General features: G+C 36.9%; 1 protein-coding gene across 1 annotated transcript; it reads right to left on the bottom strand.

The window, feature by feature from the left end:
• Window positions 1-317: 317 nt before the first annotated feature.
• On the bottom strand, window positions 318-1,630 carry LOC113280396. Its single transcript, XM_026529023.1, has 2 exons — window positions 1,028-1,630; window positions 318-929 (listed from the first exon to the last, which is right to left on the bottom strand). Exons 1-2 carry the CDS (start codon window positions 1,628-1,630, stop codon window positions 318-320), a joined length of 1,215 nt encoding a protein of 404 aa, XP_026384808.1.
• Between the last annotated feature and the right edge of the window lie 15,513 nt (window positions 1,631-17,143).

The raw sequence follows: 17,143 nt of genomic DNA on the forward strand, positions 1-17,143 counted from the left end.
GTGTTAATGATATGCTCAGTTATATTCTTCTCTGTATGCATAACATCTGTACAATGACGGAATGCTTTAGATCCCCAATTTGGCAAGTCATGAAGAATGGACCTTCGATAAAAGAGTGAGTGGTCAGAAACATCTTCATCGGCTCCCTGTTGCAAACTATAACCTTCTGCTCCTCTTTTACGTTTCTTTGCCGGTGGTTTACCCTTACCCTGTTTGCTTCTCATATCCTTCACCATTTCTTGAATTTGCAATCCTGTTAGTGGCCATGGAGATTTACCATGTTCTACCCCTCCACTGAAGTTTGTCTTGTCATCTCTTTACTTGTGTTTGGATGGCAGCCATCTTCGATGTCCCATATAACATATTTTCTTACTATACGGCAGCCACTCAGAAACTGTTTCTTCACCACAGGTAGGACACGCATAATATCCATGAGTCACACATCTGGACAGAGTCCCTAATGCCGGAAAATCATGAATTGCCCATAAAAACCTTTCCTTCAACATAAATTCAGACTTTGTGAAGCTGTCGAATGTCATAACACTATTATTCCATAACTCTTTCAACTCCTCTATCAATGGTTGTAAGTACACATCAATGTCTTTACCTGGTGCTCTTGGGACTGATATCAACAAACATAACATGGAGAATTTGCGCTTCATACACATTGAAGGTGGAAGGTTGTACGGACACAGTATCACCAGCCAACAGCTGTAATTGAGACCAAAACATCCATTTGGGTTGAAGCCATCAGTTGCTATCCAAAGAGTAACATTCCGTGCTTCCTTAGCAAATTCAGGACAAAATTTATCCGTACACCGCCAAGCTGTAGAATCAACCGGATGACGCATTATATTGACATCTTTTTGTGCTCTAGAATGCCAAATCATCGCCTCTGCTATCCATGATATACTGTAAAGTATTTCAGCCTTGCAATTATTGGAAAATGCCTTAAAGTCTTCTTCGCAACTTGTGTAAGTTTTCTCTCATCATTAAAAACTCTTACATACCGAGGTTATTGACATACCGGACATTTCACTAATGAACTATTATCCTTCCAATAAAGTACACAGTCGTTTATACAAGCATCATAAGTGACATAATCCATCCCCAGCTCTTTAATAATCTTCTTCATATATAGAAACTTGGATGGAAGGGTGTTACCTTCGGGAAGCAACTCTTTCATCAACTCTAACATTGCTGTAACACCGTTGTCTGCAATTCCAAACTGAGTCTTTATGTTGTTCACCATAATCGCAACGTACATTGCTGACTTTCCTTTAGGATATGAAGGATATAATGGTTCTCTTGCCTGCTCAGCTGCTGACTTCTTTTTCTGATAACACCTGCTGGTTCCAACATTCACATCAACACCTGCTTCTGCATTCTCATCAACACCTGCTTCTCCATTCTCATCCATCCCTGCCCTAACATTTTCATCCACATCTTCTGTAATACTCTCATTCAAAACTGCTGTGACATCATTATCGTCTATATATTCAGTTGTAGTGTTACGTGCTGCTTCAAAACTTTCCCCATGAAAGCGCCATGTTGTGTACATCTCTTGCATACCATATTTCAGCAAATGAAATGATATCTCACTCAGGGTAATTAAACCTTTAGCATTCATACAACGACGACAAGGGCATGAAAACAAAGTACACCCACCACCATTAATCCTGGAAAAATCTATGAATGACTTCACATTGTCTGTAATCTATCGACTTACGGGGACACTTCATCCGTTTCTTATCCACATCATTTGACATATTACCCTTCAAACATCAAACAAAATCACTTAGTCCTAGTGGTACAGGGTTGCCGAAGCCCTGCAAGTTAGCGACAGAAAGATCCCCTCAAAGAAGAGAGAATGAGCTACAAGTAGCTTTTGTGAATATCCACTAGGACTGTTATCATATTGTCCACTGAGAATCACTCAATATCAAAAAAAACTTCCTAACTATAGTTCATTTAAAATTAAAAAACTACCTTAACATGAGACTAAAGTTCAAATCATGATGAACATATTTATGGAACAACTAGCTGGCTATGTTCTCAGTTCAAAACTTCATAACTTTAGTTCATTTAAGCTTAAAAACTACTTTAACATAAAAACTAAAGTTCAAATCATGATGAGCATATTTATGGAACAACTAAACATGGTAGTTCATAAAAACACGTACCCCAGCTATTTTCTCAGTTTCAACTTGGACAAAAGTTCTTCAAAGTTCAATAGTTGATGAGCAACAACAAACCCTAAAGTCATAAACGAAACATCCATGTTAGAAAAATAAACCTAAAATCAGTTCATACTTTCATTTACTAAAAGCCATCAATGGACACATTAAATCAAAATCACCACCTCTACTTGTACAACTATTTAACTTGAATTGATTGTTGTTATCAATAACATAAAAGAATCAAAAATTATCCTAATTCACAAGCCCTATTACCTACCAGAAACTAGCAGTTCATTTAATGAGTTTATACTTTAACTTTGTCAAATCAATAAGTTATTGCAGTTTATAAAAGATTTAGTACAGCCAAATAGAAAGGAATTAAGTAACCAGTAACCCAAAATCACAAATCACTGCAACAATATTAACTATTAAGTGTATAATCATGGATCAAAAACTGTCAGTGACTTATAGTATGTAACTAATTTCAAGTGAACCTAATGATGTCAATCAGCACCCATAGCTTATAAACTAGAAATATAAATTTTCGAAACTAACATAAAACCCTAAAATCAGTTCAGTCTTTCGAATCTTATACCTTCTAAGTCTTCAAAATTCTTCAATCTTCAAGTCTTCAAAATTATTCAAACCCTAACAGGAAATTAGAAGAAAAAAATCGAATTAGATTAACAAAATATAACCCAGATCTCAACAAATCGTATCAGATTCACGGATTAAAAAATGGAAAAATTAAAAAAAAGGATGAAATGAAGCCTTAAAACAGATCGATTAAAAAAAGATAAAACCCTAAAAATCGAGAAACTTATAAAGATTAACACTTACGCAGATTGATGATTCAATCTTGTTGAAAAGATTACGGTGATTTATGTGATGGTTTCTCGGAGGATACGATCTCTGTGATGAAACTAGGGTTTCATCGTCTGAGAGGAGGGAAAAGAGGCAGGAGCAGAGGAGAGATAAAAGAAAAATGATAAATGAAAGTGAACCCGATCTCTGCTAAGGTTATGACTCGCATGGGTGGAAAAATAATGTTACGCATGTGAATGGCTCACGCACATTCTCAAGGTGTTACGATCCATGTGTGACCAAGCGTGTGAATCGCATGCCTAGTAAAAAATTCGTAACGGCTAAGGTTTGTTACGAGTTCTAAAAAAATTTAGTAATGGCTCTTCCCTGTTACGAATTTTTCGTAACGGCCATTTGCAACGGCCATTTTGTAACGGCCACAAAGCCGTTACGAATCTTAGTTACGAATCCATGAATTTGGTGTAGTGAGATAACGAACATGGTTTCACGAATCCCAATGAATTCTTTGTAGTCGCTAAACCCTAAAAGGGTTTTTGGAGAGGACGACTCTAGATACAACTAGGACACACCAAAAAGTAGTGTCAGTATTCAAAGATCCCAGTTGCCAAGATTTCCCTTATATAGACTTCAAAGCTTAGGTTTCTTATGTTTAAGCTAAGATAGCTTTGAAACCAAGCAATCAATATTCAATGTTATATCAAAGCTTTAAATCTTATTCACATATACAAGATATACACTATGGTTAGGTAAACCATAATCGAACCATGTATGAAGACTATGTTCAACATGATTAGCCGAAACTAGCCGATTTGAACTTAAAAGCTTAAAACTCGTTTTCATGTTCACTAAGACATTAATATTGAGTCACACTCATGTGATAAAATGAGTCTCGTGTTAATTAGAGAATCGATCAAATGCAAATTACTTCATAGAATTAATTTTAATCGTAATTGAGTCATAATAGACATAATTTGTATACGTACAAAGTACAATTACTCGTTCGTGAATCGTCTGAGTCACAATACGCTGACCGGTTTCCAAACTTATATGTAATTAACGAGTTCCAGAGTCTACGGAACTTTTCAGTTCATAAACCGTTTTGCAATCTTATGCAATAAACGAGTTCCGGACTCTGTAGAACTTTCCAGTTCACGTACCGGTTTGCAAACTTTGAACCAACTAAAAGTTCCAGAGTCTACAGAAATTTTTAGTTCACGTACCGGTTTGCAAACTTAAGACCTTTGTCGGTTTCGAAGTTGACAGAACATTCAGCTTGCGTACCGGTTTTGGTACTAAAATGGTTTTATAACATAAAACTACTTTGGCACGCATACCAGTTTGATTATTTAACACGGTTCCCTTACCACAGTTCCAAAATGGTTTGTATACGAATATACATTCCTATCTGGATCACGAAACAAACAGATTTTCCCATGATGTACATGCAAATATGTATATCACACAAATCTGAAAGTCGATATATAGCTACTCTATTACGTGTACGAATACATGTAATACGAGTTCAGACATATAACAATTTTCTCATTTTGTAAGACTGATAACACTGTCTTGTGGTACGAATATAATAGTTTTATATTTCTCTAAATCAATTCAAAACATTCCTGAATAACATCAATGACACATATCACTGTTCCGGGCTATTTTCGAATGATAAACTTTAATTATAATTTGGTTCCGAACAATAAATTGTTCTCCACCGAATTTGATCAAGTATGAACAAATGTTCATTAAGCTTAGTCATTATATTTCGAGAAATTCGTAAACCAAACAATTAGTTCTCTATTCGAAATTCTTGTCTATGCAAGCTAGTCTAATTAGAAAGGTGAATATAACTTGATAAATAGGTGTTTCAATCTTGATTTACCTTTTGTTGATGAAGTTCTCCAAAAGCTTCGATTAATCTTCGCCTTTAAACGGTTGAACGCAAATGATGACTGAAAAGGCGGGGGTCTAACAACACCACCCAATATTTCGCTTAGCAATCTGTATGGACAAACTCGAATATACTTTTAAGAGAAACAACAAGACTCAATCAATTAAAATATATCAGCGAGTTTATACCTTTCTCTTGATTTGATTTACTCAATCAGGAACTGCGAGTTCTAATCAAATACAAGGAATAACTTGGATGGTACTAAAGACCAATATCCAAGGATCAATCAATGAAAATCAACAACCTAAGGTTGGATTATTCTAATTGATGATCTAAACGCACAACCTGTATTATTTCAATTATAAAGATAAAACAATATAATGCAGAAATAGAAATAACACAGACACCAGAAATTTTGTTAACGAGGAAACCGCAAATGCAGAAAAACCCGGAGACCTAGTTGATAGACACATTTATGGGTCTATTTTCATCTCTTTTGTGTATTTTGTTAGTACCCATTTGTTCTTATTACGGTGTTTTTATGTTTGTTTAGGTGTTTTTGGAGAAAATACCCTTCTGTGGAAAGAGTTGCTCAAAAAGTGATGATTTACACCCCGGAGAAAAGTACTAAAGGCACCCCATAAATGCACCGGAAACGTCCCAGAAATGTCCCGGAGGAACCCAGAAAAATTACTATTTCAGCCCAAATTGCTAAAGGGACACCCAACAGTGGTTAGGGGGACACCCTTCTTCACGGTTTGAAATAAAAATTGTCGGGAATATCTTTTTCACGTCTGCGTGAATTTGCAGAATTGAATTCTATCGATTTTCTCGGATTTGATCAGCTTATTTAGATTGGGAATTATCCAGCACATCGAAACAGGGAAGGAAATAGATTCATGCACGCGAAAGATGGAAGATTTTGTGGATATCATCGAAATAGGGGAAGAAAATATTTCCAATATCCTGTTTGATTATCTAGCGTCTTTTCTGGGATTTTACGAGTGTTGGGAAGATATCTTTCCTGATATTTGATTCTATCTAATATGGAGAAGCTTTACAGCTCATCAAACGCGTGAAACAGAGAATAAAGAAAAAAAAATTCGGAGATGAATATGTGAACAGCAAGAATATTTGGGAGTTATTGCAAAGGATTTCGTCTACCTGTTGAGTATAAAAAGACTTCTGGCGTAGAGTAGAAGGCTGTCGAGAGTTGGGGAGGAGAGAAGGAACGCTGCAGAATCGAGAACCATGATTTCTCTCTGCTGCTGCTGCTGCCATTGATGAAGATGAAGAACACGAAGAACGGACTCGCAGCAGCAGTCGTTTATCAACAGTGTCTAAGACGCACACTCGTGGGTCGTAGTTCGTCGTACAACAACAGTTATCATTTATCGTTCTTCTTGTAACAGCTGAACAGTGCCTTTGCAACAGTTATTTCTGTTGCGATTTTTCTGTTCAATTGTTTTACACCTTTTCATCATTTGTAAACCACTTTTTGAGCAATAAATAATTATTTTGAGAGCATTTTTACTATGATGAGCTGATTCCCTCGTAACCAAGGCAATGGAGGAAGCTATTCACGCAACATAAATGGGTAACTATTTCATTTAATTATATAATTCACCCAATCGCTGCTTTTGCGGAGTTTTAAATTGTTTGAATGATTGTCTTAATTATTTATTATTCAGTTTGATAGGATATGCTTGGTTTAATCTCTTGATAATCTATGCTTAAGGTTTACAAATAATGTTTGAGAATTTGTATGATTGATAGTGAATTAAAGATAAAAGAGGACTTAAGAATTGAATAGAGTTTTGAAATATTTATCATAATTTTGCGTAGTAGTGGAATCTAGTGTCTTGGTTACCTCTCGCCCAAATTGTTAATATTTTGTATAATTATTTATTAAGTTTAAAAAAAATTATCCTTCACAAGTCCGAGAGTTTGAACCTCATTACTACAACCACGAAAAATATCTATAAACAAAATGGCGCCGCCGACGCGGACTTGTATATAGATTGATTTTTTTTTTAGGTTTATTATTTTTTTTAGAATTGTTTGTTCCTTTTTACGTTTCTTTTTGTCTTTATTTTGCAGGTTCAAAGTGAAAACTAAGGACTTGGAGAGGAAAAATCTTAAAGCGAAAAGCGAAAAGAGAAGAAAAAAGGACAATTTTAGGATTTAATTTTTAATTTTTTTTTTTTTAGAGTGTGTGAGGAAAACTGTAATTTTTTATTTATTTATTTTGGACTTTGGACTTTAAACAATTGGACTTTATTTTTTTTAACCCTACGGAAGGGTATTATTATTAAAAAAAAAAAAAAATTATTATATAAACTGTGTGCAGGGAAGGACGACGATTACTATATCTTCTCGGCCCCTCGGGTTCGCACACGGCATAGGAGTCGTGGCCCGAGTCGACGACAACGGTTCATCGCCCGTCTGGTACGGGAGGTAAGTCCAACCGAAACACCCGTGAATCTCCTGCAAGCGGGTTATTGTCTGCCTTAAGGTGATAATTTTTTGAGGACGAACCGGACTGTCTTTATTTTCCTAGTAAAGGGCAAGGCCTGGCCTAAACAAGATAAGAGTTCGGATTTCATCACCGTTCCCTTCTTGCCCGCCTTAGGAAAACGAAACCTAACGCGAACCCAAGCTTAAAATTTGGAATAGAACGAGACCGATAGGGTAACGAGCTTAATAGGAAACTCGTTCGAAAAATATTGGTTGCTCTTTAAGCACACTCCAAAGTTCATGATGGTTTATGTGAGTTGAATGCGTGACTGCGCCGCCTTGTGATAGCGGTGAGGCCTTGGGTATCAAAGCTCCACCGAGCTTCCCTCGCCTCAATTCAACTTACTTTGACTCGGATTGATTCCAGAGGGGTTTGCTCAAATTGCAACGAATTGCCTTTCGAAAGATAGAAGCTGGTCTAGAAACAATCTAAGTGGAGCCATCATGCTTTTTGTTTGCTAGAAATCTTTAGGTTTGTTTTGGTGGAGTCGAGTCAGCCTTGTTTGTGATTGTATAGAATCCCTCTGTAGTTTATATTTATTCGGTGATGAATCCTTTTGAGGAGACGCCACCTGAGATGACGTTGCGAGAATATATGTCTAGAAATTCTCGTTATCAAGAGACATCTTCGGAAATGACTCTTGGTGAATATATGCGTGGGCAGCGATATATGGATACTCCAACTTTTATTGAGGAATCACCTCTAACGATCTATGAGAAATATATAAACATAGACCATGTAGTTTGGAACAAAGATTGAGAATTCTTGAATTTCAAAAATGTATCATGATGATGAGGATAGTGATGATGAAGAATCTGAAATGTGGGAATAGTGATCAGGAATTTGTTACCCCATTGAGCCTTATAATGATTATATTATTTCTGGTTCAGATCCTAATAATTTTAAAATTATTCACCTATTCAAAAGGACGAGGATTTGACTAGAGATACCCGTTTCAGACGATGTAGTATGTCCTGTTTACGAAACCGAGAAATGGTTTAGAGGAACGAGTTTATCTGAGAATATGTTTTAGAGTCTACGATTTAGAAACATAGTCTTAGATGAACTCGTAGAGATGAGTGAGGATGCACCAGATAAAACTTAGAAGAATCAATTCCATTTTCAAGAATCTATGACCAAAATTAGGGAGTTGTGACTAGTCTATCTAGAGACACTGAAAACTCTAAGTTTGGGGGTGAGTATCACCTCCATGTGCTTTAACTCTTAGTAAGGTCCCTCACTTGGGACTTGACATCAATGCCTCAACCATCTTACAAGATTATCTTCATAATCGTTTTCCAGAACCTAATGATATCCAACAAGAGTCTCATGTTAGAAACCCATCCTCTGGTTGATGTGGTTAACCCAGGCAATAATACCAGATTGATTTTGTTTTCCCACCAAATAGTTTTCTTCCAACTGTGGGAACTATATTCCAAATGTGTCGAATATTAAGTTGTGAGACTAAACCTAAATGCCTTAGGAAATTAGAATCGATACATTTGCTTAAGAATGACCACTATTCTCACTGTGGTCAATTTTGTAAGTCATATCTGATTGACTTAGAGGATCCGCAATTATTTAGGTTATTATTTGTGATTCAAGTTCTTATTTGAGTTTTTCCAGACTCTAGGACCTATAATTTGGATCCAACCTATGAAGAAACGCACCAATGAAAATATTCTATTTAGACCCTTTCATAGAACCTGAACCTGAACCACAATTAGATATCTTATCAGGAAACTAGGTAAGGGCATGCTAGTTGTTCATTTCGTTGGTTCACTGTAGTTTCCTTTGTCAGCTTTTTTGGTTTTAAAGACCCACAGTTATTCCGGCTACTTTATACGGTTCGAGTTGACTAAACCTTTCCTAAGTCTGGCTGAAGACTTTAAACTTAGCACTTCTTGGGAGGTAACCCAATCTCATGCAACAGTAATATCCTTCCTTAACTCTTTGCTTCAAATGGTAACAGTTTCTCCTTGTTCATGCTTTTAGTTTCATCTTTAGAACATTGAGGACAATGTTAGATTTAAGTTTGGGGGTATGGGAGAAACTTTTTAGTTGCAATAAATAAACTCCAGAGCCTAGAAATTTACGCCTATTAAGGATAGCACTAACCAATCTAAGTGGATGGAAACATTTTTGTTTTAGGAGCTGAGGAACCAATCTGACTAGATGGAAACATCTATAGAGTCTATTCATAAAAGCACAGAGCTCAGGTGTTAGAATAACATGATAGTTTCGCCATATCTCGTCGAGTCCTTTTCACTTTCTATTTTTAGTTTTCTTTTATTTCAAGTGATTTGGTGGGGCACACGATTCAAGTTGTTACCTTTGCTAGGGTGAAATAGAGTGACTGAGTTACCTTTTCAAAAAAAAAAAAAAAAAAATTAGACCGGACCAGTTAGACCAATCGGAATAAGTATTAACACTTGGATAGCAATATGCGTGTGTTCTCCCTGTTTCCGTCGCCTAAGCAAGCGTGGAATGCAGGACCCGTGGGAACTATCGTGTAATCTGCTGACAAGAAGCATGCGCTTGGATCAAAAGATCTATTCATGCCGTTAAGTTAAAAAAAAAATGGTTATTGTTATGTGTAGTCAACTGCTGGTTCCCTTGTATTTGCCAGTTTGTTGATCTAGATTTAAGTTATTGACCACTGGTTCCCTTGTATATGCCAGTGTGTTAATATTAGTCAGACCGGTATCTCAGTCATTTAGGTTAGGTTCATCTTGGCAGAGGCCTTCAGACAGATATGGGAAACACCGTTCGCTTTTCAACCATCTACATTTTTCTTTTTCCATCTTCTTAATCTTTTCATGTGATTAGTCTGACTCCGAGTATGATGTCCATCGTGAAACTATCTTAGTAGAGCTCTGTCACTTATATGAATTTTAGTATGCTTGAGTGCAAACTCGTATACAGCAATTGGAATTTCGCGTCAGGGTACTTCCTCCTGTAATTAATAAGTATGCCAACTAAGGAGGTTCTTTAGTGCTTTCCAAGATTTTTCGTAGATAGCTAGGGTTTGGAGTATTGGTTTTTGTGGGTACACCTCTGATAAACCCACCCGAGATTAACTCGGTCACTTTTCAATAATAAAATTTGCTCGAGGACTAGCAAATAATAAGTTTGGGGGTATTTGATAGACACATTTATGTGTCTATTTTCATCTCTTTTGTGTATTTTGTTAGTACCCATTTGTTCTTATTACGGTGTTTTTATGTTTGTTTAGGTGTTTTTGGAGAAAATACCCTTATGTGGAAAGAGTTGCTCAAAAAGTGATGATTTACACCCCGGAGAAAAGTACTAAAGGCACCCCATAAATGCACCGGAAACGTCCCAGAAATGTCCCGGAGGAACCCAGAAAAATTACTATTTCAGCCCAAATTGCTAAAGGGACACCCAACAGTGGTTAGGGGGACACCCTTCTTCACGGTTTGAAATAAAAATTGTCGGGAATATCTTTTTCACGTCTGCATGAATTTGGAGAATTGAATTCTATCGATTTTCTCGGATTTGATCAGCTTATTTAGATTGGGAATTATCCAGCACATCGAAACAGGGAAGGAAATAGATTCATGCGCGTGAAAGATGGAAGATTTTGTGGATATCATCGAAATAGGGGAAGAAAATATTTCGAATATCCTGTTTGATTATCTAGCGTCTTTTCTGGGATTTTACGAGTGTTGGGAAGATATCTTTCCTGATATTTGATTCTATCTAATATGGAGAAGCTTTACAGCTCATCAAACGCGTGAAACAGAGAATAAAGAAAAAAAAATTCGGAGATGAATATGTGAACAACAAGAATATTTGGGAGTTATTTCAAAGGATTTCGTCTACCTGTTGAGTATAAAAAGACTTCTGGGGTAGAGTAGAAGGCTGTCGAGAGTTGGGGAGGAGAGAAGGAACGCTGCAGAATCGAGAACCATGATTTCTCTCTGCTGTTGTTGCTGCCATTGATGAAGATGAAGAACACGAAGAACGGACTCGCAGCAGCAGTCGTTTATCAACAGTGTCTAAGACGCACACTCGTGGGTCGTAGTTCGTCGTACAACAACAGTTATCATTTATCGTTCTTCTTGTAACAGCTGAACATCGCCTTATCAACAGTTATTTCTGTTGCGATTTTTCTGTTCAATTGTTTTACACCTTTTCATCATTTGTAAACCACTTTTTGAGCAATAAATAATTATTTTGAGAGCATTTTTACTATGATGAGCTAATTCCCTCGTAACCAAGGCAATGGAGGAAGCTATTCACGCAACATAAATGGGTAACTATTTCATTTAATTATATAATTCACCTAATCGCTGCTTTTGCGGAGTTTTAAATTGTTTGAATGATTGTCTTAATTATTTGTTATTCAGTTTGATAGGTTATGCTTGGTTTAATCTCTTGATAATCTATGCTTAAGGTTTACAAATAATGTTTGAGAATTTGTATGATTGATAGTGAATTAAAGATAAAAGAGGACTTAAGAATTGAATAGAGTTTTGAAATATTTATCATAATTTTGCGTAATAGTGGAATCTAGTGTCTTGGTTACCTCTCTCCCAAATTGTTAATATTTTGTATAATTATTTATTAAGTCTAAAAAAAATTATCCTTCACAAGTCCGAGAGTTTGAACCTCATTACTACAACCACGAAAAATATCTATAAAATTGCCGAGAAAATCGATAGAATTCAATTCTGCAAATTCATGCAGACGTGAAAAAGATATTCCCGGCAATTTTTATTTCAAACCGTGAAGAAGGGTGTCCCCCTAACCACTGTTGGGTGTCCCTTTAGCAATTTGGGCTGAAATAGTAATTTTCCTGGGTTCTTCCGGGACATTTCTGGGACGTTTCCGGTGCATTTATGGGGTGCCTTTAGTACTTTTCTCCGGGGTGTAAATCATCACTTTTTGAGCAACTCTTTCCACAGAAGGGTATTTTCTCCAAAAACACCTAAACAAACATAAAAAAACCGTAATAAGAACAAATGGGTACTAACAAAATACACAAAAGAGATGAAAATAGACAAATAAATGTGTCTATCACTAGTCCATATTGAACACACACTATATTGAGCCGCTACAGACACTAGCCTACTGCAAGGTAACTTCGGACTGAAATGTAGTTGAACCCCAATCAGTCCCCCACTGATCCAAGGTACAGTTGTACTCCATATGCCTATGATCCCAGCAGGATACTGCGCACTTGATTCCCTCAGCTGATCTCACCCACAACTAAGAGTTGTTACGACCCAAAGTCGAAGACTTAACAATAAACAAATCTGTCTCACACAGACAAGTCTATCAAAGGATCAATTTGTATCCCACAGATAAACCCTAAAAGGTTTTGTTCCGTCTTTTGATAATAATCAAGGTGAACAGGAACCAATTGATAATCCGGTCTTATATTCCCGAAGAACATCCTAGAGTTATCAATCACCTCACAACAATCTTAATCGTATGGTAGAGAAACAAGATGTTGCGGAATCACAAACAATGAGATGAAGATGTTTGTGACTACTTTTTATATCTTGCCTATCGGAGATATCAATCTCAAGCCAATCAATCTGATTGTACTCGTACGATAGAAGATGCAAGATCATATCACACAACTACGATAAAAGTAGTATCGGTCTGGCTTCACAATCCCAATGAAATCTTTAAGTCGTTAACCTGGTTTTAGAAAAAGAAAACCAAAGGTTAAGGAGAACCGACTCTAGTATGCAAACTAGTATCACACATGAGGTGTGGGGATTAGTTTTTCACAGATACTAGAGTTCCCCTTATATAGTCTTTCAAATCAGGGTTTCTAATTAAGTTACCTTGGTAACAAAGAAATCAATATCCACCGTTATATGAAAACTCGATTTAGATTCAAGCTAATATTTCTCAACCGTTAGATCGATAACTTAGCTTGTTGCACACACTTGACAATGCACGCTTCTAGGTTTGTTAACCGTACCCAAAGGTATGCACTTCTTGGTTCAACAATAGTTAACCAAAAGGTTAGCCATGCATATGAGAATTCCATATCAACCACGTTCTTCTTCACCATAACTAGTTCAAATGATTTCAAATGAACTAGTTAGAGAGTTATTCAATTGCAAGGAAATCTCATGTACTACACAAGACACAATTGAAGTAAAGATGATTTGATTCACTTGAATCGGTTCATGAACTTTTATAGCCACGATTTGCAAACTGCATTCCTTAGTCTTCAGATATATAACCTTCTCAAGTTCGCATACTAGGTTCGCGGACTTAAGTTACCGGGCAGAGTTTACAAACTCCAGCAGAAATTCTCGAGTATGAGAAATTCACCGGTTCGCGGACTGAGTTTGTCAACTCCAGCAGAAATTCTCGGGTTTGAGAACTTCGGCAGTTTGCGGACTTGGCTCACGTCATTCTTCCGGTTCTCTTGATCAACAAAGTTCGCAAACTTTGGTTCAGAGAATTGGACTTATACATAAATGTGTTTCCACAACAATGCTTATGTCCACCATTGGTTATGTAATATGAACTCTCATTTCAATCATTGAAACATTCTTAGAGGACGTTATATAGTTGTTACACCATTTATTGTTAAAGAAATTTTCAAGATGATTGAAACATATCATGACATTCGTCACATGGTAAAGATAAACTTGGTTAAAGAGAAAATCTTACCAACTCATATTTCGAGATATAGGTAGGCGAGGTATACTCGACTCAAAATACCAAATGTGTATAATCACAATCTATATATATAGCATACGACTTCTTGTCTCAAAGAGTATGAGATAGACTAGATAGACTTTTGAGTGATAGATAAGTTCAAGTCTTCACATACCATTTTGTCGAGAAGTTCCACCGGTTCCTTGTGTAGTTCTTCTACTTGTATGATGAATCGCCATGAAGTCCTTGAGCTCGACTACACTTTATATCCTAGTCCGAGACTTAGCTATTATAGACTAGAAATCAAGACTTATAGTTTTGATCACTAACATTAACAAACATGCTTGAGATAGAAACGCATGCGAGTTCCACCGAGCAATGCTCTAACAATCTCCCCATTTGTCAATTTTAGTGACAAAACTATCAATACATATGGAATATAAAAAAGATAAAGAAACTTTAGTAGCTCCTATTCCACATGTCTAATCTTCAACATTCCTCCAAATCTTCGTCACTTCTAAGTACTCCAATGATCCCAAAGGTTGTAAGTTTAGCATCACCGATGTTGAAGATCTGTAGCTATAACAATGAGAAAACATAGTTCTCAATCATTGTTATAGAGTGTCATAGTATTATTACTGTAGATGGTGGATTTTCGACAAGTGTTAAAATCATAAAACCATAATTATACATGCTCCTGATCCGTCAATCAGATGAGTATTGAGGCTCATGTCTCTCATTGAAGCATGAAAGCTCATGCCATGAGATCTCTGACTGATAAGGTTGTCTCTCAGAGTATATGTACATGTTTAGTCTCTCAGCTGAGGCAACGACACATCTCATAAATACTGAGCAATATCAGTAATTATTTCTATATAGAATCGAAATATTGGACGGCTCCTAGACAGCGTGCCTGCTAGTATAGAGCAACAACGTCTTCAGGATGCAACAATGTTTTCCCTGATTATATAGGAGAGATATGACGTTTCAACAAGCTCATATCTCTCAATTCTCAGATAATTAATGCTCCTAGATAGCATTCCTTCTAGTACAGATCCATCAGTTAATTATCTATAATCGTTAACTGAATGTTCAACAATATTCTACGATTCTTCGTAATATTTCATCCCTTCAATTTGTGGTTCTTCCCAGCAGAATTCCATGGGTTAGTGATAAGTATTCAACTTACGGGAATATGAGCAAGCTATCGAGTAAGCCTCGACCAAAACGGTGCAAGTGTACTCAGCAATAATGCAAAAACGAGCACCTAAATGCACGAACGAGCATTCGAAAACATGAAGGAACGATGAACCTATGCAAAATAGGAAGAAAATGATAAATAATTAAATATTAATTGAGGCATCGAGGAACTGTGCCTACCGGCCGGCCGCTCGTGTCGTGGCCAGTCCCACGTCCAATTTTATGTTTTATCATATTTTTATTATTTTCCTTGATCTCATGAAAATCTCTTCATTTGAGCAAATATCTTTCGTTTCACGAAAACTCCTTAAATTCATGAAATTTCCCTCAAGCCATGAAAAATAATATAAAATTAGGAAAACTCGTGGGACCGGGCCCTAGCCGTCCGGTCATGCCTTAGTCAGTCCCACACGCCCCTTATTTTATAATTATTATTTTTTATGTTTCCCTCATCTCATGGAAACTCATTGGTTTCAACAAACTCCTTCATTTTATGATATTTCCCTAAACTCATGAAATTATGTAAAATTAGGGAGAAAAATGCACGGGACCGGGATCACCGGCCGGCCGGCCATGCCCTAGCCGTGGTCGGTCCCACATGCTCTGCTTCCTTATTTTATATTATTTGTTTCCCTCATCTCATGGAATCTCCTTGATTTCAACAAATTCCCTGGTTTCAACAAACCTCTTGATTTTATGATATTTCCCTAAAATCATGAAAAATATTATAAAAATGGGAAAAGTGCCTTGGGACCGTGCACATTGGCCGGCCGGCCATACCTTGTCCATAGCTGGTCCCACACTTCATGAATCCCTTATTTTATTAATTGTTTTCATCATCTCATGAATTTTTTCTAATTTTAGAAAAACCCTGAATCCTTCATATTTTCTCAAAATGTTGCTCAAACACGCATCGGAAAATATCGAGACTCTCAGGAATGAGACATGGACATTATGGTGACACGGGAATGTCCCCTTGACCGACCAAGGCCGGCCCTGGGCTTGCAAATAGCCAGTCCCACATGTTTTGATAATTTTGGCCTAATTTGCTCAATTGCCCATCTAGGTCCAAACTCTTCTCAAACAACTGAAGTTTGCTCAAACGACCATCAGCTGGTCCCACGACCACCAAGAGCCGGTCCCATGAACCCTTGGTCGGTCCCTCATCTCTCCATAATCAGGTTTTTACTACCTAACACTCACACGAGCATTATTTCAATAAATGATTAAACCAGCATTTAATCATCCTTTCACCAACTGGTCTTCAGGAGACTTTGGTATTTTACTCATTTTAGCATCTGGGCATTACATGGTCGACTCGTCATCCCATGTAGTTGTTCCCTCCTTCACTCTGTGTTTGATTTTCAATAAATCATCGATTGATGAAAAATTAGGGTTTTGAATCCAGAGCTCTGCAAAAACGTAATTCTGAGCAGATTCAAATACTAATAATTTTATGATGATCCGGTGATCAACACTTTTATTATTACGCTCGGCCTAGCTGCCAGTATCCTAAACGAATATTTTATCTGGTACTGACACCAACAATTCATCATACGATCAACACTTGCTCATACGAGCAATATTTGCTCAGACTAAGGAATATTGGTTCAACTATCAATATTCAACAATTCAGCAGCATTTTCTCACCTTAAATTATCAACATTTATTCGACAATATAAGTCTCAGAACATTTGCAAATCGCGTTCAAATCAGCAATACAAGGAATCATCGTCCCATAAAGTCAGCAATTGACTCCACAATCACGAGATGTCAATCGTGTCACATGGGGGGATATTAACTAGGGTTTTGGTCTGGCGGTCTATGGCACGTGTGTTCATACACACGATAAGAATGTGAGCAAGTCCTGCA

This window comes from Papaver somniferum, chromosome 5 (assembly GCF_003573695.1).
Source record: "Papaver somniferum cultivar HN1 chromosome 5, ASM357369v1, whole genome shotgun sequence".
Lineage (NCBI taxonomy): Eukaryota > Viridiplantae > Streptophyta > Magnoliopsida > Ranunculales > Papaveraceae > Papaver > Papaver somniferum.

Excerpts from the sequence above, each read along its gene's own strand:
- LOC113280396 (XM_026529023.1), bottom strand. The coding sequence starts at position 1,630 with ATGAATGCTAAAGGTTTAATTACCCTGAGTGAGATATCATTTCATTTG. Across the intron at positions 930-1,027 it reads GTTCATTAGTGAAATGTCCG|GCTGAAATACTTTACAGTAT; the intron begins GTATGTCAATAA and ends AATAATTGCAAG.